This window comes from Melanostigma gelatinosum (genome assembly GCF_949748355.1).
Source record: "Melanostigma gelatinosum genome assembly, chromosome: 8".
Lineage (NCBI taxonomy): Eukaryota > Metazoa > Chordata > Actinopteri > Perciformes > Zoarcidae > Melanostigma > Melanostigma gelatinosum.
Window position 1 is genome coordinate 18,618,585 of NC_136641.1, and position 26,732 is coordinate 18,645,316.

General features: G+C 43.0%; 2 protein-coding genes across 3 annotated transcripts in view; one reads left to right on the top strand and one right to left on the bottom strand.

Annotated features, from left to right (window-relative positions):
* The window catches only part of LOC306781333 (SPRY domain-containing protein 3-like), a 40,818-nt gene extending 35,816 nt beyond the window's left edge, over positions 1-5,002 (top strand). Inside the window, exons 10-11 of the mRNA XM_079274143.1 lie at positions 97-260; positions 1,947-5,002. Of these exons, the coding sequence (XP_079130269.1) occupies positions 97-260; positions 1,947-2,081 (299 nt within the window). The 3' untranslated portion in view covers positions 2,082-5,002. The remainder of the gene's footprint in view (positions 1-96; positions 261-1,946) is intronic.
* Positions 5,003-6,851: 1,849 nt separating this feature from the next.
* lima1a (LIM domain and actin binding 1a) lies at positions 6,852-25,281 on the bottom strand. 2 transcript variants are annotated; one of them, XM_079273954.1, is made up of 11 exons: positions 25,144-25,281; positions 23,311-23,487; positions 22,339-22,384; positions 18,417-18,875; positions 12,813-12,879; positions 10,775-10,869; positions 10,360-10,425; positions 10,151-10,202; positions 9,704-9,768; positions 9,479-9,612; positions 6,852-8,633 (listed from the first exon to the last, which is right to left on the bottom strand). In XM_079273954.1, the coding sequence occupies exons 2-11, from the start codon at positions 23,433-23,435 to the stop codon at positions 7,565-7,567; spliced, it is 2,178 nt and encodes a 725-aa protein (XP_079130080.1). In that variant the 5' UTR covers positions 23,436-23,487; positions 25,144-25,281; the 3' UTR covers positions 6,852-7,564. The 2 variants fall into 2 exon arrangements, with proteins under 2 accessions (XP_079130080.1, XP_079130079.1); XM_079273953.1 differs by having other exon boundaries at positions 18,417-18,878.
* Between the last annotated feature and the right edge of the window lie 1,451 nt (positions 25,282-26,732).

Genomic DNA, 26,732 nt, shown 5'->3' on the forward strand with positions numbered 1-26,732 from the left:
AAACATTTCAGATTGTGGCAATTATTAACTTGTTCTGCAGATGTGCTGTGCACATAAAAGCCTTTATTAACACTGTTAACTCTGTCGCGTCCTCAGGTGGTGACGTGGACGACTGGGATCGCATGGAGGTCCGTCCGGGTCACGCGGGCGTCCAGAACGTCCTGTACCTCAACGATGACGAAGAGGAGGAGGAGGAGGAGGAGGAGGAAGAAGATGATGGGGAAGAGGTAGAGCAGGGACAGGAGGGCAGGAACGTCACGGTGAGGAAAACACAACACAGCTGGGTTAACCATTTGCTACACACACCCCCCCCCCCCCCCCCCCCCCACACACACACACACACACACACGTAAGATTCATGAGCATTTTATGAGGTAAACAGGAAATAACATCAACCTGCAATAAATAGTTTCTTGAAGCCACTAGAGGGCAGCGTAACAAGCTGTAATTACTGAGACGTCATCGCCTTTTAAATGTATTCTGGTGAACACAAACAGTTACTTATTCCCGCATCTAGCAGCACCATTAACTTTCATTAGCAGTCATGTTTATGTCCACCTGATGAATGTGACACTATTTACTCTCACTTTAGCTCCACTAACTCTGAGCTCTTTAGCTGCTCCATTGTGTTCACTGTCCTCTAACTGCGTCTGCCAGATGTTTGGTGGCGTACGGACGGTTTTAAGCCTGAAAACAACAATATGAGAACAGTGAGAGCGAAGCAAAGCAGCTCCGTGAAGCTTACCTCTGGATATCACGTCCTCTAAAGAAGCTACTGGCAGCTCTGGGTGTGGTTTAGGTGTGACGCGACACAGAGAGGCAATTGTTCCTAAAGGCATTAGCGTTGATGCTCCAATTGGCATCAGTTATATCAGAAGTGGAGAGTAGTTCTGCTTTGGAAGAAGAGCAAAGAACGGCCCTGAAGGCTTTCCTCGATGGAACTGGCTTCGGTAAGGTTTTGATGTGAGGTGATGATTAGCCCTTTCACATTACGCCATTTGATGCATTATAGTTATAAACTATATTGAAGATGGATGCTTTAAATGAAGGCTTCATCAAGCCTTCCTCCTACCAAAACATGACTTTATATCCGTCATGAATGTTTCATGCTAACCGCACCTCGGCTCAGAAAGTCTGGCTGGAGAAATATCCGATAACGGTGAGGCCACAGCTCAATACATCTGTAGCAAAAAGAGGTCAAGAATCAATTCCTACTCAAATGTTGTGACATTTTACAGGAAACCTCAAACGCAGTAAGATAAAATTACACCGCGATACACCGCGCTCTACTGTGTCACACAATAACACATTGTGTGACACAGCTGGTGTGCTGACTCTAGTCAGGGCGTGCTGACATCTATAGACAGAGTATTACCTGCAGTGGATGGCAAAGTACCTCATACAACCACACTTCAAAAGATCCAAACTACTTCTTTCTTTTCCCCCGAGTGGGTGGCACAGTAAATGTTTGATAAGTGACTCAGCCTGATTAATCGAACACACACACTGCACAGCACTTCATTTGTTGTTTTAGTGTGTCGGTATTTGCTCTCAGACTTGGAAAGAGGCCCTTGGTATTAGCATTGAAAAGCGTGTTGATGTTCTTTTGGGAACAGCTGGATAATGTTTGATCACTGGCTGATTTAGTGGAGACTTGTAATATAAACATTGACTTTTTTTTCCCCTCCAAGAACACAGACATTACACTGTCACCTATTTGTTTAACGATATTTCCTAACTGCACATAATTCCTGTTTACAACTGGCACATGGTGTGCGCTCAGATTAAGTTTGTAGAACCATCAGTCATTGTGAAAAAGACGTTTCTTTCATGAGTAATTGTTTCAATGCTCCGTCGGTGGATTACCATCCGTGAAAGGTATGTGTGTGTGTGTGTGTGTGTGTGTGTGTGTTTTAACTCTCTGTCGCCGCCCTGTGGTCCTCCAGGTGTTCTTCACGAGGAACGGGAAGCTGATGGGCCGCAGGGAGATGGGGGTCCCACCCGGTGGCCTCTACCCCACGGTGGGGATGCTGAGCAGCGGGGAGAAGGTCAAAGTGGATTTGCATCCCCTCAGTGGATGAGTTGAGCCGGGTAACTGGAACTCGTGATGCCCTGCAAACAGCTGGCTGCACTGCGGAGCTCACCCCGCGACGGCCCGGCGTGCCGCTAACACTCAGCCAGAACAGCCGCTCGCATGCACGTCTCGCTGTCCACATCCTCGACGCCCGCCTCTGCTTTTATTTATAAGACCTGTACATTTTCACATGTTCACAAACGGATTGTCCTCCTGGTCGTACAGGAGCTGTGTAAGTCACGGCATGCAGGAATAGACAGCTGCACCTCGTAGCTACGAAAGAAACAAAAGATATTTAACTGTTAACTCTATGCAATCTGTACTGCTATCATCCTCCCATCTAACCTCCCTCTGCATGCAGTGTGTGTCTGAAACACTGAGCTGTTAAATCCCCCTCATGAGCTCTGGCACACTTTGTTTATTTCATTTGTCACGACCCCAAGCAAAGCAGAGCGAGGCCAACAGCCAGAGCTCGTTGGTGGTGTATGTTTCATCTCTCTCTCTCTCGCTCTCTCTCTCTCTCGCTCTCTCTCTCTCTCTCTCTCTCTCTCGCTCTCTCTCTCGCTCGCTCTCTCTCTCTCTCTCTCTCTCACTCTCTCGCTCTCTCTCTCTCTCGCTCTCTCTCTTTCTCTCTCTCGCTCTCTCTCTCGCTCGCTCTCTCTCTCTCTCTCACTCTCTCGCTCTCTCTCTCTCTCGTTCGCTCGCTCTCTCTCTCTCTCTCTCTCGCTCTCTCTCGCTCGCTCTCTCTCTCGCTCTCTCTCTCTCTCTCGCTCTCTCTCTCACTCTCTCGCGCTCGCTCGCTCTCTCGCTCTCTCTCGCTCTCTCGCTCTCTGGGTGAGGCTGCCCTCCTGTGAGCGATCAGGGACCTGCTATTGCCTCACCTCGCTGTGGATCTGTTGCAATATTTCAGAAACGCTCATTTTCTATGAGGATTATTGCAGGTTTGGCAATCATAACCTCACATAAGATGCTGTTACTGAGCAGCGTCAGACCAGAGTGAACAGATGTCTGAGTGTTTTTGTAGTTTTCTGTTGGAGCCAGACTCCAAATGAAAACATGTCAGGTACACTTTCTTCAAGGGGATCTGCAAAGTACACGTTTAACGTTATCTTCTACATTGAAAGTTCAGGGAATGTGTTTTGTTTTTGCACTTTGGGGGCTGAGGAGACATTTAGGGCAGACATGAATACAGTGGGTGGGTTCCGGTATAATGCAGTCCGATGCAACAGCACCATCATCAGCCATAAACAGTCAGTAAAGTGTAACTCACACAGAAGTATCCGTTACAGTATTGGATTGCATCAGACTGTAATGCTGTGTACTGTTTCAATATCTTCTTTTGCTGACTCTGCAGGTTTGCCCTCGATACAGAGGATTATTTCACATCTTTTCTTTATTCCTCCCAATTTCTAACCATTACGTTACAACGATGTGATATTTTTAAAAGAAGAGAATAAGGAGACACTCACGTTGACTTGTTGCTTTAGTAGTCAGTCGATAACTTACTCTCCGTGTTGATGGATGTGATGTAGAACGAACTGCTGGATGTTTGTTTTTGAGGTAAAGACGGTGATGTTTGGTTGCTGCTTGTGTGCCTGCACGGCAGCACCACGGGTCTGTTTCACAAAGCCACATAAGTGGTTTAACTTTGGGCTTCACTCTGGCTCTCTGGTATCTGAATGCTGGCTCACCTTCAACCAGGTCAGGCCCTGAGGCAATCGGCTGATTATTTCCATTATTTGTATTAATCGTTTAGTCTATAAAATCACATGTTGAGAATACCAACCATATTTAGAAAGGCCTAACATTGATAATTTGATGATTAATCGATGAGTCAATTAGTTGATCGATAATTAATCGTTTCAGCAATTTTCATCGAAAAATAGTGAAAAGAAAGCCAAATATTTTCTGGTTCTCATTACATATCATTATGACGATGATGATGATTATCAGTTACAATGATCCAAAGGATTGAGAGCAGATCATGTGTTGTTTACATGTTAGCAACGCTGCTAAATACAAAAAGAACAATAGAAACCAAACGCGGGGGGGGATTAACCCTTTCATTTAGAGAGCTGGGGACCGGAAGTGCTAAAATACAGACTCGTTTCTGGGTTTAAGGACTCATTCCTTGTAAACACCGGTTCCCCTGGATCACCGATGTTCTGCTCCATTAAACTTTATGACACAGACCTCAGAGCTAAAGCAATCTCTTCATGTGAATGAGAAATACTGTCGAGTTCATTGTATCGTGTCAGTGGGAGCTGGTTTCCACTCAGATTATTCAGAATAATGTGAACATATATTATCATTATATTGTATCAGCTAAAATCATCACGTTCCTCTGCATCTTCCCACATCTGTATTTGTGTAGTACAACATCAGCAGCCCTGCAACATAAACTATAATGCACATTCTTCTGTACATTCATATGCGGTGCGTACCCCAGGTGTCTGTAGTGTTTCATCATTCATACGGCAGACAGTGATGCTAGAAGTATATCGTACACAGGGTTACCTATTAACTCACACATCTGCTGGAGATTGTTTGTTTTTAGCTGTTGTCATGCATCTTGTTTTAGAGCTATTAATGTAAAACAATCTGTAAATCTCATGTTTTTCTTCTCCTGCAGGGCTGGATAGAGACTGAAGTTAAGGTTGTTACAGCCGGAACTGTTCAACTTATTATGCTAGACGGTGCAAAGATATTAATGAGACACGGGCGTGGACGTTTCAGGCCACGTCTAAGTTCAGGGTATTAAAGTCACTTGTATTAAAGTTTACTCAAAATCTCAGTTTACAAAAATAATAAATATTGTTCAACCAAATTAGAGCTAAATATCTGGTTTTAATTTTCCATTGCATCTCTGACTTTACTCACCGAGGACTTCTGTAATAACTCCTCTCTTTGTTGACTTGCACTATAACGACCTTGTTCAGTACATGTAAGATCATCAATAAAGGTTTCAGTGATGTAACAAAGTGCTGGATTGTTTTCTGTGACATGTTCTTTTAAAGCGAGTAGCGGTCTGACTTCGGTACCACCTTCTGATAAGTCAGCCAGTATAAAAGTTTTATAAGTTGTGCTGTTTTGTTGACAGATTGTGAAAAATCCCTCTGACTAGTTATATTCTCAGTAGGTAATACTGTTGGTAATCTATTAATAAATACCCAATTTTTCTGTTAGAATTTGATCTGTGATTAGATATGAATACATGATTAATAAATGTGGTAGATGTTATGCTTGTTTTTTCATAAATGAAGTGTCTCATAAGAGGATCTAATGAGCCTACAAAGACAAAAACCTGCCAGAGGAATTTCTCTCTCAATCTGGCAACCCCAAAAGTTGTTCTTATTAATGGCTTATATTATTTATTTCTAACGCATTCGTAAATGCACTATTAGCATGAATTAATCAATTAATAGCAATTTACAACCCATTTTATAATTACCAGTATAATGACTTATTAGATGGTACCCTGACTTTTTAGCTGCACCACTACAGATGTCAGTGTTTGCTGACATCTGGTCGGTCCACCACTTTAATCCAACATCTCATAAACTATTGGCTGGACAGTCGTGAGGTTTTGTACAAACATTCATGACAATGTGTCCTGATAACTTTGGTGTAAAAGGTGTAAAATTGCAATTCAACTGATTAGAATTGTTCAATTTAAAGACTCACTGACTTTAATTTGTCACTTTTTCTTCAAATTAACAATTAAAATGTTATTCATAGAAACGACACCATAGACCAGTGGTTCCCAAACTTTTTAGGTCGCGCACCCCCTTCTACATCCCGACCGGGTTGACTCACCCCCAATCTCACACACCTTAAAAAAAAAAAAAAAGCAACAGAGCCTATTTATAGTCTCTCAGAAATCGGACCAATGAGAGAACAGTTTGCTCCCGCGTGGCGTTTGTTTCCAATATTTAGTCCGCTGTTAAATGTTGGTGTGAAGACAAACCGAACAAAGGGGCAACTGCAACATTGTGTCATATTAATCCCTGAATCAGAACAAAGCAAACAAACTGAAGGTGTGAAAACGCCCTGAAACACTGCAACAAAGTTTCAATAACTTTCAGTTACACAAGGCGTCACTTTTAAAGAGCAATCAGGATGGCGAGGACACACGCACAGCCCTGCCGTCTGTCCACGGGTCTGTTTTCGGCAAGTAAACTATTTATAACCACGTGTGTGATATAAGGCTGAGGAAGGCCGAGTAAAATGCTCCTCCATGCACGAATACCAAAAACGAATCCAGTGACATTTGAGTAGCAATTAGCACAATTTATATGATTTTAAATCCCAAAACCACTAAGGTAAGTCATAATTTGTAGGCATGGCTTTATAGTTACATTTTTTTCTCTTCTGCTGGTTGAGTAAGTGAAAAGATTACTGTTTGCATCTGTAGTCTCACTTTTCATACTAGCATGAAGCAGAATTGCTAATGTTAGCAGTACTATGCACACAGTTTTAGCATGCTGAATGTTTAAATCTTGCTTAATTTAGGTAAAAGAAAAAGTTCTATGCCTTTAGCAGAGCTTCTATCCGCTGTGTGTATGCAGGGTGAATATGTTGAACATGTCCTCATCTGATGTTTGTAGCAATGTGGGCAACTGCCCCTGGGACCAGAGGTTAGCATGCTACGTTAGCTCAAAGCACCGCAGTCTGTGACTGAAAACTCAAATAACGCCAACTTGGCACGTTATAAAATAAGGAACCAAATACTGGAGTCTCACTTGATGAAATACAGGATTAGCTACTCAGATAATGCTGCTTTTTTATAAACAATTTATTCAGACAGTAGTAATCGAGGATATTTGGTCCCCTGGTTTAAAAAAACAAACAAAAGTACAACATTCATCAGATCCAGTTATAACTTGTCATCGGAAACCAAAAAAAAGGAAAACATGTTTTTTGAGTTTAACATATACATACAGAATGGCATCTGGAAAGAAGAGAAAGATTACAGATGTATACTCAAACTAACACTTATTTTGACAAAAGGGTAACAGACCAAAGTGCTGGGCTTACTCTTCTTATGCAGAGTGGCACGTCTTTAACATTTCTTCTTTAATCTTTCCTATTAAAGGTGACTATTAAGAATTTACATTGCCTGTAATAATCCCACATCTTGGAATAATAAAAGGATTATGTTATTGTTTTGCTGTATGAGGCAGTCAATGAAAATTACACAAAAATAATTCTGTATCATAACAAGACATTTCTGTGCTGAAGATATTCATTACATGGAATGTAATTTTAAATTGTACTTTGTACATTTAAAAACAAAATCATGTCAGGGTGACAGTCTTGTAAAAACTATTTCAAAAAGTGTTCAAAAGAGGCACAATTACAGAGTTCAGTAGAGTTCACACTAGACACTGCAGCAACTCTATCATGAAGAGAAGAAGAAAGAGATTTAAAAAAAGGAATGGCAAGAAGTCCTCCAAGTGTCCATGGTTGTCATCTTGTTGATCAAGCATTCTATGCATCCTCTTCCTCCTCTTCATCCTCATAGTATCTGTTGCGTTTGATCAAATCCTCCACAGTCACCTCCTCCTGCTGCTGCTGCTGCACTTCCTCGCTGTCCCAGAACCCCACATCCTGAGACGACCGGCTGGCCACCGCCTCACCTTCAGGAGATGAGATGTCTGTCGGTGTCTCCTCCCGTTTCAGAGGCGGCATCTCTTCCTCCAAGACAGCTCCATCTTCCTCCATCCTCACCTCGTCGTCGTCCTCCTCCTCCTCCTCCTCCTCCGGTTGTTCATCCGGGGTGTCGTCTTCCTCTTTGGTGAGATTATGTTCTGGCATGTTGTCAGTGTTCATCTCCCCCTCCTGCTCCTCTCCAGAGCTGGTGTGGACGTCCACGCAGCCATCCTCAGTGGGTGTCTGGCTGTCTGTGGACTGGCCGCCGTGCTGCAGCTCCATGTTGGAGGGTTCAGGACTGAGCTGCCCGTCGTCCACAGGAGGCGGCGGACTCAGTTTCCTGGGATCAGGAGAAGGAGCTTGTCCTGCCAGTGTGAAGGGCATGCTGCGCTCCTTCAAGGAGGAGGTCTGGCGCAGGCAGGGCGTCTCTCTGGACTGCTCTGGGGTTGAGGACAGAGAGTCCTCCTCTGGGGGCCACTTGGCCCGGACGGGCTTACCGGGGGTCCCCTCCTCTACGGTTGTTGTGGCTCCACTGGGGCCGGTCGTGTCCTGCAGCTCCGTTCGTGGCGGCCAGGAGATTTTCAGCCTGCGGGCCTCACTGGGTCTGTCGGACTTCTCCGATGATCCCTGCCCCAGAGCCTCCATAGTGGCCATCAGCACGTTGACTTTAGCCAGCGGGGAGTCCTCCACACTGGGGCTGTCCAGGTCCAAGGCGGGGCTCTGGATCTTTGGCTTGGTCTGAGTGGTGGACTGTGGGGAGGTCTCACAGCTCTCCCCTTTGCTCTCCCACAGCTCTTTGTGGGGCCGGTGGCCGAAGCCCTCGTCGTAGTTGCCTTTGGCCTTGAAGAGCTGGCAGAAGTGCGCCTTGCAGTAGACGTTGTTGTGCAGGGAGGCGTAGTTCGCCAAACTAAATAATAAAAATGAAACCAAGCAGAAAATATAAACAAGCTAGTTTTATCACAGACGTCATTTCAGGCATCTAACCAGAAACCCTTTGACTTCGAGATGAGCGAACTGGAAGTAGAAAAATGCTGACTGACTTCTAGATTTATAGGAACCACCTTTGCAGCACTACACAAAAAAACCCCGTAAATATATAAATCAATAATTTGCCAACACCGTCTCATGTCTATCTGTAGCTGTTCAGTGTTTGACTCATGACTTTAAGAGCATAAAGCAGCATATCTGTAACGACATTGTGAGGTATAACAATCCATGCAGTCAAGACAGAAATCACTCTTTTATTGTAATGGCATCTTGCTGGTTTATTAATAAAAATCTAAATATAAGCTGCTTTAGAGAAAATAATGAGGTGTTGTAATGCAACTGGTTGTTAGTGTTGCGTTAATGGTTAGAGGCACAACATGTTCTTGTTGCATTAATGCATTTTAAATAACGCCACGGTCTCCAAACGCTCTCGTATCTCTTCTTTTTATTATATTTTTTTTAGTTTGAACTACATTTCATTATCTCTATTTATCTGTACCCATTGATCAGACAGAGCACTTTTTAGCAGCCTGCGGCTCCTTATGATAATTGTGTTGATGTATTCTATCAGAGCGAAATGTTTTGCTTTCGCTTCTACTTTGGATCAACCGTTGTGCTCGGCTTCATGTCAGTAAAGAGAACTGTGTGAAGAGTTTAAAAAAAAAAGTGCCTAAAAAAATGTCTGCAAACAGTCAGTAAATACCCTCTGAAGTCTACTCCCTCCGTCTCTTTCAGACACTATCGTTACGTCGGTGTCGTCCTCACCTCAGTTTGGTGTTGCAGTGAGAGCAGCGGAAGCAGGAGCTGTGGTAAACGTGCTGATTGGCCACCAGCCTCTCCAGAGGATAGACGGTCTTCAGACACGCCACACAGGTCTCCCTCACAGGCAGGCAGAAGCTCTACGCACACAAAGAACATCAATTCATTCACAGCAGCAAAACATTAATGTGCGTCTTTCTGTGTCTTAGGTCGTTTCCTGCGAGGACTCACTTTGGGAGTCTTGGTCTGGGAGGAGTCTCTCTGATTGGAGGATACAGGTGTACCAGTAGCAGAGCCTGTTGGGAGCGCAAGACCAGAATGAGGGAACCAAAAAGGTAGGGACGTGCTCTGAACACTAGATGGAGCCGTTTACATGTTTAAGACAAGCAGAGTTCTTGACTTTTACACAGACTGATATGTTCGATGCTCAGGAATCCCAAATAAAGCATTGAGTATAGTAATTTAGTACTCAATGGTATGTAGTGGATACAGTTGTTACAAATAATGAATCTCTGAATAATCCATTGGAACTATTTACTTTAAGCGCTTAAAATGTTTTCCATCCTTTGTCTACACCCAAACATGCCCTCTCATGATGGGCCGATTGCCAAGTTGTAATTAGGGGAGAGAATTCCTATCACCTGGAGTCATGATATGAAGACATGGAAAGTAAATTACCGTTGCTCTCTGGGGTAAAACCTTTCCTGCTGCTTGGTTCAAACTCTGGATTCTGGAAAAAGAAAATAAATGATGCGACGAGAGCAAACACACGTTCCAAAGTCGAACGCTTAACAGACGAACGACGCAGCGAAACATCTACCCCGTCTGAAATATGAAGTCATTTATATTCATTTGAAATCACAAAAATAAAAGTTCAGACTCCTCACCAGGTCCAGAGTGCACGGAGGAACGTTTTCCTTCTGCTTCCCACAGAAACTGTCCAGCTGATCATTCTGACAGAAACGAGAGGAAGTTCAGTAACAAAATATAAAACATTAAACCCACAGCGCTCATCCTCGACTCCAGAGTTTGGGTGATTGAATTTTAACAGAATAAAACAGTCACCTTGAAGGCTAGTCACCTTGAAGGCTAGTCACCCACCCCCCCCACCCCCGTGAGCGCCGTCTGTACTGTTGCAATTGTTTTCACACAGTTAGCGCTCCTAGCACCGTTAGCTCAGCTGTTGAGAGCAGGGTGGAGGCACTAGATATGCTATGAGCCTTTCGTGTTTTGAACGCAGGACTTTTAGAACTAGAGAAATGAAATGCATCGTTTTGGGGGATGATTGACACGAGTGCTCACAGTTACTGAGGTGGGAGGGACTTCCTGTTTGGAGATTGCAGCTTGGTAGAGGGCCATCCTGTCCCGGAGAGGAGTCGATTCTGCGAGACTTCCATCTGGTACAACAAAAACACACAATCCTGAGAATGTAAAACTGATGCAAAAGATTGATGGTAACGATTAAACTTCAAACACAGAGCAGCTTGTACTAGTTTAGAAAACAAATGAGATTTTAGAGCAAACTAGAAATACTTTGTGCTGCATTTGGGGTTTTAGAAGCTAAAAAATAAGTTTGACGGCATTTTGATTGTTTGAAATATTCTGCATCACAAGACAAATTATTTTCCTATTCAGATATAATTTTTTCCACCAATCCCAGTTCAGACCGAGTGCAGACTCTGCTGGTTAATCATGCAGGCCGTGGATGGGAACATGAGGTCAGGAGTCGTGGAGGGAAACGGGGGGGCTCCGTCTGACTTCCTGCGCTCTCTGAAGCAGTCTGCTGATTAGTGCTTCTACAGCGGTGACTTCTGGGAAGGATGTAATCCATCCAGAAGACGGCAGGACAACACGTAGCGTAGAGAACATTGTTTTTGTGACCGACTAGTCCAACAATGCTGGATGACATGCAGATGGAGGATTTGCAAACGCGAGAATATTAGGGCAGTGGCCGGTTTTGCTTTTTAAAGAAAATACATATCTATTTGCGTTAACATCTGTTTTTCAAGCAGCAGTTATGAATATTTATATGCAAACAATGGATCACCAGAGGGTGATCAGTGGGCTTTTGATTTTCTGGCCGCTAACTTTACTGTTAAGTATTCATCTTGTTTACATGCAGCTGCTTTCAGCAAAAAAGCCTCAAGAACAACTGTGCAGTTAGACTATTTAATCCGCTTGTGATGACGTCAATACTCTAAGTTACATGTGAAACGTACTAGCACAAAAATACCATGTGGGTTCTGGGGAAATATTTATATTTCAGATAAAACTATCAAAACGCCGTCTTACTCTGTACATTTTGAGATATTCTCATTTTTATGAGCAGAGTTCAAAAATAGTGTTAAGAAATATTTGGTTCATGTTTCTACATTTAGAAATATTTTGGATCAAAACGTTTTGTGTTCTTATTTAGTCAAATTTGATGAAAGACATTTCAGTATTTTTTACACTTATGACACAATTTCAATACTTTTGGTTAGTTAACCTACATGACCTAAAAGATTCTCGTACAGATGAGGGAAATTACAACTCCACGAAATTACAAAAATACAAGTGTAGACACTAGTGTATTGCAGAATTTAAAAGATAAACTAGAGTTAGATATCATTCAATTATATATTATCACCTTATAAAGTTTACACAGCAAACATATTAGCAGAATGTTGCCTATTTAAACATCAGACACTGAGCAACATTGTCATCCATTTGGAGAAGCGTTTGTGTTCACGTGATGAATGTACAGTAAGTATAATACTCTCCCATTAGCTCGGTTTCTCGTCTCTACCAACTCCTGAGAAGAATATCCGTCTCTTAAGCTGCTAAATGCTCCACTGTGCTCACCAGTCACACTCCTGTCATATTATACATACTTCATATCAAAATAGAGGATAGGAGATACATGTATAAACAAGTGCCGTTTGAGTGTTTTCCACAATTTCGTTAAAATGATCTCATTTAAAATGTACAGAACTAATGAGCACCCCGGTGGCCAAAGATTTAATAAGATAAGACCCAATTGAGCCCCGGAGGGGAACTTCGGTTGTAATTGCAGCATAAGGACAGAAATAAATACAATTAAATTAGAAAAATTGTAAAGATGGCAGATTAATGGCAGCAGATGCGCATGTTGTAACAGCGTACACCAGAATAATGTGATTAAGTAAAGATGCTTAGAGTATTGTGTATTTATATAAAAATAGTATAATAAATAAGGAAAGTATTTACTTGTATTGGACATTGCCTGTACTGAACGAGTACATGAATCTCATAATTCATATAATTCATTTTCATCACAAATAAAATCCCCAAAATTACAAAACCAAAAGAACAAAGGTACCTCCTAGTAACTGGTCCATGTTGGCAGTATTCCCACCGTCTCTTCTGCTAGTTTGCTCTTTCAGCTCCTGCAAAAAACACAAAAACTCATATAGTCAGACACAAAGCAGCAAAAGAAAGAAAAAACACACTTCAGAGTGTACTGCATGATCTCTGCAAACACACAGCCTGCTGACGCTCCCATGTTTCAGCCAGCCAACCAAACGGGCTGGAAGCAACACTGTCCATCAGGAAGATCAAAGTGTAGACGCAAGGACGAGAGACTCAGAGGTAACGCGTGTGTTTGTTCAGTCCAAACCACTTTAATGCCCTTATGAGCTCAAAGAGACGGAGCCTCAGACAGTCGGTCAACAACCGCCGGCCAGAAAACTAATTAAACTGATCATTTGTCGGTCGTGGTTGTACAATACATTTTTTGCCATTAATAAACCTGAAAATAAAAATATATAAGAATTTAACCAGGATCAGCTTCTTCAACTTGATTTGGCTCATGGTTGTGTGTCTGGTCAGTCTCTAAAGAAACTGATAATTCAATTAAAGAGTACATGCCTTACATATATTGTAGTCACACACCACCCCCTCCAAAAATAAATAAAAAGGAGCTTTGATCTGGTGATGTCACACTCTAGTCTCAACTCTCCAGCAGCAGCCAAACCACTCCCACCAACACAAGGACACGTACAGATTACACAACAGGTCAGATTGGGCTTCTACACAGTTAGGCTTCAGTGTGTGAGAAACATCGAAGGTCCAGAAACCTGTTCTAGAGATTCACCCCGAAAATGTCCACTAAGATGTAGTTTTCCTCTTCTGCATTTACTACAGAGTCAGGCCCAGCGGTGGTAGTAGCTTTTACTCACGTAAAAATACCAGTTACGCAGAGTATGTGGTCTGACTCTGCACCATGCTTGTACTCTTGGTTTAGACATAGATTCTTGTAGATTTTACCTCAGCGTCACGAGATAGCTCTTGCATCTTGAACCACCTCTCTGCAGCTTCTTTTTATAATAGCCCAGTGGTTATGTCCAGTATTGATGTGGATTATCAAGGCCCATCTGTTAATGAGCACCGTTTTTCAGTCCTGGATAAAGTTGCTCTTATTAAGACGAGATTGACTCATCTGAAATACATAAAGTCAATTTCCACCACTGATCGCTGCTTGTTTTCTGGCCTCAAACACCCGATGAACACAGAGTCCTGACAGACTCAGAGTGTCTGCAGGCTGCAGCAAGTAAAAGTTGGGAAAGAATTCCCAAGAATAAACAAAGCAGAGGTTGAGGTGAACACCGAAAAACAACATGTTTCAGACAAGTCAATGCTCATCAGTTCACAGACGTTATCTGAATCACTGTTGCTCAGAGTTTTAAATTACACCCCAAAAAACATTTTTTTAGTTTGCGTCATTTCATTGGATTTGTCGACAACATGAAACATGAATAGCCTTATCCTTTCACAACATCTGCACAATGTGGCGTATATATGTGAAATGACAAATGTCATTTCACACAAGCTGTAAACACATTAATATTGTAATGGTAAACTCGAAGGCTTAATGTTTTCGTACACTTAAGTGTGCATTTTGAATATATCCCGTGCCACACAATGCGATTGGTTGATTTCTTTATTTGCAGTGCGAAAGCTCAAATCAACCATATCTGGCTCTAGGCTGCTAAAAGCTCTACTACGTCCACCAGCTAGTTGTGTCCGTCTGCGATTTGGTGCCTAACTCGTAGTGTGCAGGGCATTTTAGCCAACAGACATATGGAGAGTCATGACAGTTAACTAAAACGGTAACAAATACTAAAACAATTGAAAAACACTCCGAGGGGAACTGCTGAGTCATTATGCTCTGTGGATTAGTCTATGACACAAACATGTAGTCATTTGATGCATTGTTACATGAATCCATTTTATTTATTTTTTTTTAAATAGCACCTCTAAGCTTTATGATATTATAATCTTAAGAGCCCGACACAGGTGAGTAGTACGAGCATGAGGCCATCGCAGACGATGTCATCTGAGAGAGTCTTTGCCAAATCTGAGCGTCTGAGTCAGGAGTGAGTTAAACATACAAGCACAGTCTTAAATAATTCATATGTATGATAACACACGGCGACTCAGAGCGTCCAATTATGATTCAGAGTGCGTCTGGCCCTGTAGAACAGAATGAGACCACAACAAAAGAAACGGCCGTCTTCATAATAATGGATTCATCCCCGAGGGTGGATTATCTTCCAGAAACTGGAGGTGAAGCTTTGTAGGACAGGGGCTGTCTGACTGGTTTGCATGAGTGTGGGTGTGTTGGGGGGGTGGGGATGTAAACAAGCAGCCGGGCCATGCGTGACCAGGCTGGGCCTCAGGAGGCTGATCAGTGGGCTAGACAAAGAATCTGCCGCTAATCCTGATACCATCAAAGCTCTCTTACAGACGGACTTGCCGTAATAACCCCACCCTGTCCCTGAACCCGCCTCACACACACAAACACACAGTTCACCTAAAACAATAAGATGTTCTTACATTATGCAAAACAAAGACAGACGAGGAAGGGAACCACATCATGACTTAATATCTTTTAAACAAGGGAATATACCCAAGCCACTCCATAATATTATTCAAAGTGAAACGACACCGTTCAAAGGAGCCACTGATAAAGTTAGCCCACTAAGAGGCCTTTGAGAGGCCGTTTTCATTACAAGCACTTCTGCAGCCGTGTCGACTGAAAGGCCTCATTCAGCTGCAGAGACAACATCCTAATCCAACAGAGAAGTCAACAAAAACAGGCAGAAAAAGTAAACGTAGCCGGCGTGTCTCAGGGTAATGAAGCCGGGTGCCTGTTCAGAGGCCAAACAAAGAAAGCCAGAAACCCCGTATTGAACGATTTGAATGGAAACACCATAGCTACCGCTCGTGAAGGTGACCGGGGGAAGAAAAGAGGACCAGAAGGGATAAACGTCAGCAGAGAGCCGGGAGGTGAAGCCAGTTCGGAGGGAGAGTACGACTGAATCCAGCAGACCTTTACACCAGCAGCGAGGAGGCACAGACTGAGCAGAGCAGCCCCGATCTGGCTTATGACGGGCCAGACGGAGATGGGGAGGAGGGAACATCGACTGGGTGGGAATAGGAAAGGCGACAGGGAGCAGGTGCTACAAGGGGGGCTGCTCAAGGGGGGTGTGGCCGGATGAAGGTGGGGATGATGACGAGGGGGGGAAAAGTGTGCCATGGTATTAGATCCACAGTGTGTCCCGGTCCCCCAGCCTCAGAATAAAGCGGCTGGCGGTTGAGGTCCTTTGGGACAGGAGGTGGGGAAGGAGCTGGTGCAGGGGGGGGGGGGGGGGTCGACAGAGGGAGTGAAGAAGAAAGGGGGAGGTTAGGTGGCTGAGCCGTGTGTGAGAGGGAGGGGCTGGTTCGCTAGGCAAGCAGGGTGAGGGTCAATTAATTTCGGAGCGCCTCATGACTGCATGCTTCCCCGGCCTGAAGGGGGGGGGGGGGGGGGGGGGTTAGGGAGATACGGGCTGGGTGGGGGGAGTCAAATACTCTACAGCAACGCAACTCATCAACATGATAGCATTCTCACAATGCTGACATGCTAATATTGTGACGTGGAGCAGGTTAGCCATTTTAGTTAACCATGTTAGCATGCTAATTAGCACTACACTCAACTTAAAGCTGAAGGGAATGTCATCAATGTCTTTGGAAAATGTTGTGCATTACATCCAGTAGAGGTTAAGATATTTCACAGGATGAATTTACCTTGCTCTGGCGCTAAAAGAAGTCAGGGGATCACCAAATTAAGTAAGATTTATCCTCTGGGAACATGAATCTCTGGTGGATTAATTACCATGCAATTTTCCACAAATAGTTCAATAATTTTCGACTGGACCAAAGTTGAGGACAGACTAACATTGCTACCCCTACAGCCATGCTGTCTAAAAAAACAAGATACAGGAGGTCGAGGTTGAGGAGGGAGGGTTGAGAGAGAAAATATGGAGGAGCTGGACGGAGGGCCGAGGAGCAGAGAAGTGGACAAGGATGATTGATGAGGTGGGGAGGGGAAGAGGAGAGCTTTGATGGCCGTCGGGGGGGAGGCTCAGAGTGCAGATCAGCTGTCTGCAGTCATGAGCCTGCCAGCCTGCACCATTACATCATCTGCCCTGAGAAGAGGAGCTCAACAAAGAAGCCGAAGGCCTGGCCTCAGCTATACAGTGGACACTATTGTAAGAACTAGATCTTGTTTTACTGCTTTATGATCTCCCTAAACAATCCCTTATTTGGTAAGACAACTATGCAACATGCAGTAAAAAGATTCCCCAAAGCACTCCTCAATCTCACTTTTTTAAACGGCCACATGTAGGTGGTCAGTCTTGCGATGAAAGCACTTTTTTTTTTGTTTTCCGACGACATTTTTGGCAAGAACCACTTATTTGTTGGTCACGGATCCCACGAAACCTCAACTAACCATTTTAGGTTTAAAGTCTGTTTATGTCATTTTCTTCTCAATCCCACATACACCGTCCTCTTGCTGCAAGTCCTCACTGGAGCGCCTAATGGGGATTAATCCACAGCTGAACGTAGTCCCTAACAAATGCACCATTTGAGCCACAGACAGTGAGCACAAACACCCTCTAGCTCAATGAATCAAACTTGCACGCTAAGATACTCATGCGATAAGCATTGCGAAACCATGACTCTATTAGACCACAGTCCACTGCCGTTTCAGCAAGTATTACACCTCGTAACGCGTCGGGAGGCTCATTCCTAACCGGGTGACCGCAGTGGACACATTGATTTCAGCAGCATTTAAAAGACTATTTATTCTTATAATATCTGACGGTCAACCAATTTTGACTGTTTTCTTACTTTTAAACTTGTCAACTCGTCCAAGTCAGGGAAATTTGTCCTTTTGTGGGATTTGTTGACAAAACAGTAACACCATCCCTATCCTTTAATAAAAAAGATCCACACGCGAGTGGTGATGGGTAGTGTTTGAGCCACTTTGTAGGGCAGACTTATCTGGAAAAAAAAACACATTTACAGGAATGGACGAGCAGAAATTCTTTAGAGGAGGAGTGGCCGTTTGCCTGAGGGAGTTGGCTCTGAGTCACAGGAGGTGCCGTCGCCTCACTCAACTTCTCAGCATCCAGTCAGGCTGTGAAGGTTGCATAAAGTGCAAAGTTGTTCACTAAAAACACTATAAGAGCAGCCAAAGTGAGCCAAAACCAAAACAATTAGCTAATAGCCACAAAATGCTTTGTGGAGCTGAAGGGAACTGCGTATTTGAGTGATTTTTGTGAGTTTGTCACTACAAGTATTAGCTGCCCCGGGGTGCATGAAGCTCCGGTCACCGATGCTTGCCGACAGGATGTGCAAGCCAGCTGAGTGAGTGTGTGTGTTTTGAGATAAGGGTTGGTGAAGTGAAGCTGCACCATGTGACTAGCAGCATGAAGATACTAGAGGGATCTGACCTCTTTGAGAACAAGCATATTGTTTTACTTAAACTGAAACCAATCACGATGTTTTCTGTTTGAGATGACACTAAAGGAAATGTCACACTCGTAAACTTATACCTCTCTAGGCGCTGCACAATAGTAGAAAATAGAAGACTCACCTTGTCGGTCAGGTTCTCTCCCTTCTCAAACATCAACTTGAGGCTGTTGAGGGGGACACTGGGCATCTCAGAGTCGGATACTTCAGCTGCTGTTGCTCCCTCCTGCCCCTCTGAATCTCTGCCGGGCTTCTCCATGTCGGTCAGATCCTCGTGTTGAGCAGAACGCAGCTGGCTGGTGCTCATCTCACTGGTCTCGGAGTGAAGCAGCGTCTTCGGCTCAGTATCCTGGTCTTGTGACCGTGTGATGGTTTTAGAGGCGTCGGGCTGGTTCTCAATCTGTGATGTGGGTGTAGGTTTGGGGCCTGTTGGTTGGCTGATGTGGCTCTGAGGGTCAGCTGGGATGCAGGCTTGAGGTTGGGGTCTGTGGCTGGATAGCTGCTGCTGCTGCTGCTGCTCCCAACGTTTCTTTAAAACACTCAGATTCCCACTGCGCAGTGTGGAGGGACGAGGTTCTGCAACCTGCTGAGAAAAATAAAAGCACTTCACGATTAACATTTTGACATCCCCAGTCTGTGGCGATCAGCTGCAAACACATTGGTTCCTACTGCCGACCTAAATGTCTCTCAAATAATGTTACTTTCATTTTTCAAAACACTTGGTCACTGCAATTTTAAGCAAACAGAAGAAAATATTGGGTTTGTTGAGGACTATTTTAAGCAGGAGCGAGTATGTCAGGCGGCAGGACGGTGTATGTACGACTGGAACTAACAATTATATTCATTATCAATTAATCTGCTCAGGGTTTGTCGTTGAAATGTCAGAAAAACATCGCCCATAATATACTGGAAACGCAAGCAATCGGTCCAAAGGTATTTAGTTACAATTTCAAAGATCTCTTTTGTCTTTGAAGGCATTTATGGGGGATAAGTGGTAATTGCAGTTTGTTTTAAAAAAAAAATCTCATTTCCCCAACTGTACACCGCTTACGTTTTGCCACTGGAAATGTCCCCACAGACACCTAGTTCACAATAATGGAAATGCAAGCGCTTTCATCAGTGGGCCATTGCCTCAATCACCATTGTGTAACCTTATTTCGGCGATACATACCGACTTCTCTTTAAATTAAAATCTTTGAGCTTACTTACAAACTATCACACAGAAGCAAAAGCATACAACTTTTACATTTGAGAAGCTGGAGCCATTTTTCCTAAAAATGTCAAAGTTAATCAACTAATAATTTCAGCTCCAATGCAACAGGTTGTAGATCTAAAAAAGGCCTTTAACTGATGTTGTGTTGGTGACAATATATTCAGATTAACTTAAGCATTAAAGTTAATAGTCTGTAATGTATCCGAAATGTATCCGAAAAGTGAAAAATATCCACTTACAACATCCCAAAAGCTCAAGGAGAGGTCTTCAAACAATCAAAAACCCCAAGATAGACTCCGTTAACTTTCACATTTAGTAGAAGCGTTTGCTTAATAGACAGTCCGATGTCCTCTCGTGCAGATGTGCAGAATTTAACAAAGACTGTGGCTGCATGAGTATTTAAACAGAGTAGTGGGAAGGAAGAAGATAAACTGCCAGCAACACAAACCAACAGGATGACTCACTATTTCTATGAAAGCTTTGGCAGAGAACACTTTGTTTGTTCATTGAATTCCATCAATGTTGGAGTGACACCACCTGGTCCTCAAGACTGCTGAATGAAGCTAAAACCACCAACTACAACACACACCCACACGTTAAACTACATGTTAGCATTCATGCAAGCAAACACTTTCAGCTATGAAAGACAGAAGGAAGGAGACAGACAAAGAGCTGCTCAGCATGCAAGTCTCTAAACCTGAAACTGCAGGACACAGAACAAAAAGCTGGAAGAACCCACCAAAGTAAAGTAGCGAGTTAAAAACCTGAGAGAGACGCTGAAGACCCGGCTGTCCAGTCGGCGTTGTGTGTTTGAAATGTATGCGTGTGTTGAGTGTGTCTGCCGGCTACAAGCTGTCCCAGATGTGAATGCCTTGAGAAGTGATCAGAGCCGCATGAAGTAACTAGCCTACCCCCCTCCTACAGAGGGAAGGAAGGAAGGAGGGAAGGAAACAGAGGGAGTGGACTGAGTGAGGGAGTTAGGGGCGGGGAGGGAGAGAAAAATCAGAAACAGAGACAGTCAGCGAGGGAAAATAAGTCCAGGAAATGAGAAGGTAAAAGGAGAGCATGCTCAAAAAAAATGAAATCTTCCACAAAGAACTGCAGAGAGCAGAAACCTGGATAAATAACGTTCCGATAAACCTTTGAGTCTCTATCTGATGTTTATTTTAGGGATTGGCGTCGACAGAAACACCTTTGACTACCTTTCCCATTTCTACTCCCTTTACTTTTTCTATGGTGAGGAATGCTACAGAACACTTATTTCAGGAACTAAAATAAACATGACAAAACTGCAAGCACAAAAGTTCTGCATTAAAAATGACTGGGAGGTAACCAGCAACACAAGACAGTAAATTTGCATGTTAGCGTGTAAATATTTGCTAGTAGTAAGATAAAGTACAGCTGAGGCACCAAAATTGAGATTTTGACAAGATGATGGCACCAGAGGAAAAGTCATGGGATCAAATCCTTAGGATTCATCTTGAGGGGGAAGATGAATGTCAGAACCAAACTTCATGACAATAAATTCAGTAGTTGTTGGGAGATTTGACTCAAAACTACCATTTTGAACCTCCTGGTGGCACTGAAGGAAACCGCAGAGGATCAGTGGAGTTTTAAATGCCCTTTAACAGAAATAAGGCAATAAAAAAAAAAAACCCGCAAAGAGCTGCAACAACCGATGTTTCAGAGAGGGAAACGCAAAATGCACAGCTGAGAGTGTAGAGAAGCACTCTGACCCTGCTTTTACAGCAAACATGCTGCATTATTATTAAATGACAGGCTCTGCATGCCCACACAAGTGTGTTATGGCTGGTTAGCTGTTCTAAGGTTGGACACAGATCACAAATCTCCATGCACTAATAAAAAGGATTAAGTTGCAGCTTGTCTTGAAAAACACCAACAGGAGAGTGAGATGTTAAATCAAGCCTTGTCTGTGCATGCCCACCGAGAAGGCGAAAAATAACTGGTGAAAAATGAAAACAACAGTGCGGGTGCATGAACCCATCGGTGTGCAAGGTCTTTGAACTAATGGCTCATGAAGTAGCTCAAATTAAGTCCAGCATGGGAATCGCTGTTACAGTCAGATTTACCTTTTAAAAACACTACGGTTCCCTTTGTGTAGTTGTGTTATGCAGGCGCTTGTATGAACATCTTGCGCTGCCTTTTGTGTAAATGAGGATTCAAAATTTGATTGTCCAGGCTAAATAAAACCGAACAAAAATTGCCCACTCACCGTTCGAGGAAGTGTAAGAGGCCATAACCACATCTGTTCTACTTCTGCCAGTGTACAGCGATGCCACTATTAATTCTGGCTTCCTGACATTACTTCTTGAAAAGCCTGAATTCAACAGAACTAATTTCACATTTGTTTACAATGACATCATTTTCACCCCGTGCCCTCTTTGTTAAAAAAAGAAAATCCTAATTTCCTCCAAAACCTGCATGGACTCTGGATTTAGGGCTTTAACAAGCTCCATCCAAAAAACAAAAATACACAATGCCAGAAAATCTGAAGTCGTACCGACACCAGTGAAATTCCAAAACAAAACAATAACACTGAGCTAGTTTTAAGAAGTTAAACGAGTCATTACTTCCCTCTTTGTATTGCTATGAAAACATCTCCTTAAACAACTGCCTTCATTCGCCTAAAAACTAAATTTGAACACATCAACATTATAATTTACTTCCGCGCAGTACTCATTTTAACTGAATAAAAGATTGAACATATAATGAAACTCAATGCAACTTTTACTTGAGTGAAGTATCTGAACACTTCTTCCACTACTGTGAAGGAGTGAATCCTGACATATTTCACATTGAATAAGTTACCCACCGCTTTCTTCTTCTCTGCATTTCCCTCCTCTGCTGCCATCTGGTACCTGAGGAGGACGTTGGGAGTGAATGGGAGAACATTTATGGAGATCCCATCATCACAGACTGCTGGTCCAAACACCCAGGAAACTAATATGAAATATCTCTGCTCCTCTCAAAAAACATTAGATGATTTCATGCATGGAAAATAGCCGGCCCACCTCACAGGAAGTCACTTGGTCACTTCCTGTGAGGTTGCAGAGGACGTTACAAGTAGATTTCATGTTTTGTTTCACCTCTGCTTCTGATTTAAAGACAGATAATCTAGACTTTGTTGTCTTAAAACAGTCTTGTAAAATTGTTTAGTCAAGAGATCTGAAGAGGGGAAAAGAAAAGTATGTCACAAGACAAGAGTAAAGATTTTTATTTTTCGTCATTGTGTGACTCTGTTAAATATAAGTGTATTTTAGGAATATGTCAGTATGTTGCAGGTTTATCTATTCTTAAAATGTGGATTAGTGACAAAAAACAAATTGGACCATGTCTTACACAGTTGATGGAACAAAGAAATATTGTAAACTTAATTTTCTTTGCCCTCAAACAGAGCAGTACTATCCCCTAGTGGTCAGATGGAGAGAGTAAACATCCTACCATGCAACCACCTTCTCAATCCACAAATGAGGAACTTGAGACATGTAACAGGTAAAAGAGGAGAGCCCTGAATGTTGGTGCACTTACAGTCATCTAAAAGTCTGCGATACCCAAAAATGACACAACTGGAGTAACTGGTTAAAGCCGATGGCGTGATTACTTCACAGAAAAGAGGAAACTGAAAACAGCTGAGTGGCAAGAAAGTGTTGTGAGGAAGAACCTTTACCTCATTTCTGAAGCGAGGGACAATAAAAAGTCTTATCTGCAGAGTGACTGCTGGTGAATTATTAATTATATCCGCGGTGGAAGCCAGAGGGGAAGCGTGAGCGAAGGGTAGACTTACTTAGAGAAGCGTTCTGCAATGGCGTTGTTTTTCCCCCGGGCAGAGACGATGGACATCTCCTTGGCGGTGACCCTGAGAGACTGGGACGCCCACTGGCCGCGGCTGAATGGAGCGGCGGAGGCCATCTTTGCGTCTGAGTAATCAATTTGTCTCGTCAGCTTTCCAGGAACACAAACTCTGAAAGGACACACAACAAAAAAAAAAAGAGCTTACTGAGCCGGATGAAAACAAGGCAAATAATCACATTATTCAGTACTGCTGTTAAACTCTTGATCGCAGTTCATTCTCTGCAGTTTTGCAGCTCTAAAACTGGAGCGTTAAAGTTGAAAGGAACACCTTCCTGTACATTTAAATTCTGATGACACGTCCCTTCTCATGCTGCTAGATAAATGTAAAACTTGCCCCTTATCTTCACACATGTGCGTAGTTAAACACAGCTCAGCTCAGACGGGCCTGGCTTTTACATCATTACAAAACATCACCAAGAGATCAATATCATGTTGCCAGACTCCACATTTGACTGTTTGTCGCCATCACTGCAGCATGGACCGGCTCCAGTGTTTGAGTCAGAAAGTCAATAGAGCCACTAGAACACAGCCAGCGACCCTGTGTTCCCGTGACTGTGCTTTGACTGAGCCTTGAGGGCGACTACCAGCAGACAAGACAACAGATACGCCTGCATATCACACAAACACACTTGTATACACTTGTATACACACTTACAGGCGCGCCTCTACGTGCTTCTGCAACTTCACAGCCTCAAGGCTGAGGGCAAGCAGACACACGCAGCAGCACTGTCAGCTTACAATAAATAACTGAGCTATACACGCTCCGGATGAATTAAACAATGAGAGGGGTTGGCGATGGCAGAGCCTCCAGGGTCTCTATACGTCACCCAGCAGGTGGACTATTGTGGGATGTTGTGGCTCGTTAATTCCTAGAACGCTGTCTGCTTAATGTTAAATACTCCACCGCCATCAGAGCTCCTCAGTAAGGGTTGCTTGCCATTTTGAGAAATTGGCAACCTAAAAAGTGAGTGCCAGTGATGGCAGAATGTTCGAAAATAGGGACAGAAGACATGCACCCCAAAATACATCCATTTTAACATTTGTTTTGTTGAATTAGTGAGATTGCAATATTGCTTTCAAAGTCAGAACTGGAACCAGAACATTTTTAACAACCCATCAAAACCATAAACAAATGTGAAATTATTTTGAACTGACAAAAGAAGCAGATGAACCAAAAATGTTTGGCATTCTTGCTTTAAAAATGGCTTCAATAATTAATCAAATATCACACACACTGGGATGTTGCCCAATTAGGACTTGTTGCTTCATTTACTCCAATCAAGGCTTTTATCTGATGAAACAGTGATTGTCCATTTAGCTTCATAAATGACTGAAACAAAATCGATTCCCAACTGTTGATCGACTATTATATAACTGACCGTTTCAGCTCGAGCAAACTTTCCATGTACTAGAGTCCTTTCAAACTCACATCAGACACGCCCAGGATCACAGATGATCGGCTACCAGGTCAAATACAAAATGAACGAGGACAGTGACTCTGTCACAAGGTTTAGATTACAAACAAAGCAGCACGTAAAACAGACGCATGCAAACCTTTAAAGTCATGTGTCAAAGGCAACAAAAGGTCCACAGTATCAGCAGCTGTTCACCCCATTTAACCCCCAACCTCATTTTAATATTAATGAAAGTGAAAAGAAGTCACGGATGTTTCATTTCAAGCTTCAGAGAAACACACGGTGAAATAAAAAATAGCTTAACTTGACTGGTTTCCTCTTCATCAAAGCAACATTTTAAAAGCACCTACCTGTGTGACTATCACAGCTGTTTTACTCCCTGACGTGGGTTTCAGATGTCAGCTACTTGTCGCTCTGCTTCTCTTTTTTTTACTCCTCAGCTGCTGCCACCAGTGCTTTTGAGTAGACAGTGAAGAAGGAGGCGTTCCCAACACTCCCATTTAACTCCCACCAGCCTATTCAATAATGAAGCAGCACTAACCTCCACCTGGCAGGTACGAGCTCTCTCCCTCCTCGTCCAATCAGCAGCGTTCAGCAGCCTGGAGGTATGTGAGACGAGCAGCCAACATGGCAGATAAGCAGCAGGGAGGAGGGGGGAGGAGGACTGGGAGGGAGGGAGGGAGGGAGGGAGGGGGGATCCCACACTGGATTCCTGGAAGTTGAGTGAATTACAGAGACTGACTGGCTACTTTCTCACAAGGTCAAGACTTCAGAGGATGTGACTCATTCACAATACTGCATGACGACTCTCAAAGAAGGGGGAGTGGGGATTTAAAAGCTAAGGTTTTTTTTTGTTTGTTGTCTTTTCAAGGCTTTAACTACGCGGTAACGTTAGCTTTTAACTTCTGGCAATAGCGTTCATGCTCCATAAATCATTTGTGAAGATTATCTTACTGACAAAATGTGTATTATTGCAACAACAAAGAAAGCAACCTCTGTGGTAAATACGTTAAGGAGAGGTTACTGATGAAGACATTTCCAGTTTTGATTTGAGACTTGGACTGGTCCACTCTGCCTCTCATCCTCTGTTTGAACTTCTCTTCACCTGTTTTTCCCTTCTAATCTTTTATAAAATGTTCTTCAATTTCCATTAGTATTTACAAATATCTTTACATATTTGATTGATTCATTTTAAAGATTTTTTTTAATCCCAAACACATGATGCCGCAGAGAGGGGCCGGCCTCATCTCACTTTAGAAAATCACATCAATTGCAACTTTTAAAAAGCGAAAGTTTGTTTTATTTTCAGTACAGTATTTATGGCTGGGAGGTGTAGATACAAACAAGAGTTACATGACTGCAGTGCATGAATATAGTTCAATTATGGGAATACTTTGAATCAAAACATGCCATCAGACCTAGTATTGTTTTTTGTGTGTATTTTACCCCAAAAGAATGGACTGTTAAAAGTCACGATATTGAATATAGAACGATATTTTATATTGAAATTATGAAAAGAAAAAAAATCCCTAAAACCACTGATCACAGATTTAGATTTTTTGGCCCAGCGGGATATTTGTTTTCATAGCCAGACCAGGTTTAATGTAGACGACACAATGAGCTAAACAGATGAATACACGAAGCCACAGTTCATGCAGGGACTCGCTCATCAGATGTGAAATCATCTGCAGATCATCGTCTGTGTCGTGACTCACAGTGTCATACGGAAAGAGGAAGGATGAGTCCTCTCTTACTGTCCATCCAGTCATCTGTTTCATCACAGAAACCAGTTGCAGTGCTCAATGTTTCATAACTTGCTGACAGGTGTACTAATACATTAAAAGATACAGACTGCTGACATCGTCCCACACAAATGTGAATAGTTTGGTACATTTTTATTAATAATCTCAATTTGCAAAGTGACTGATTTGATCAAATA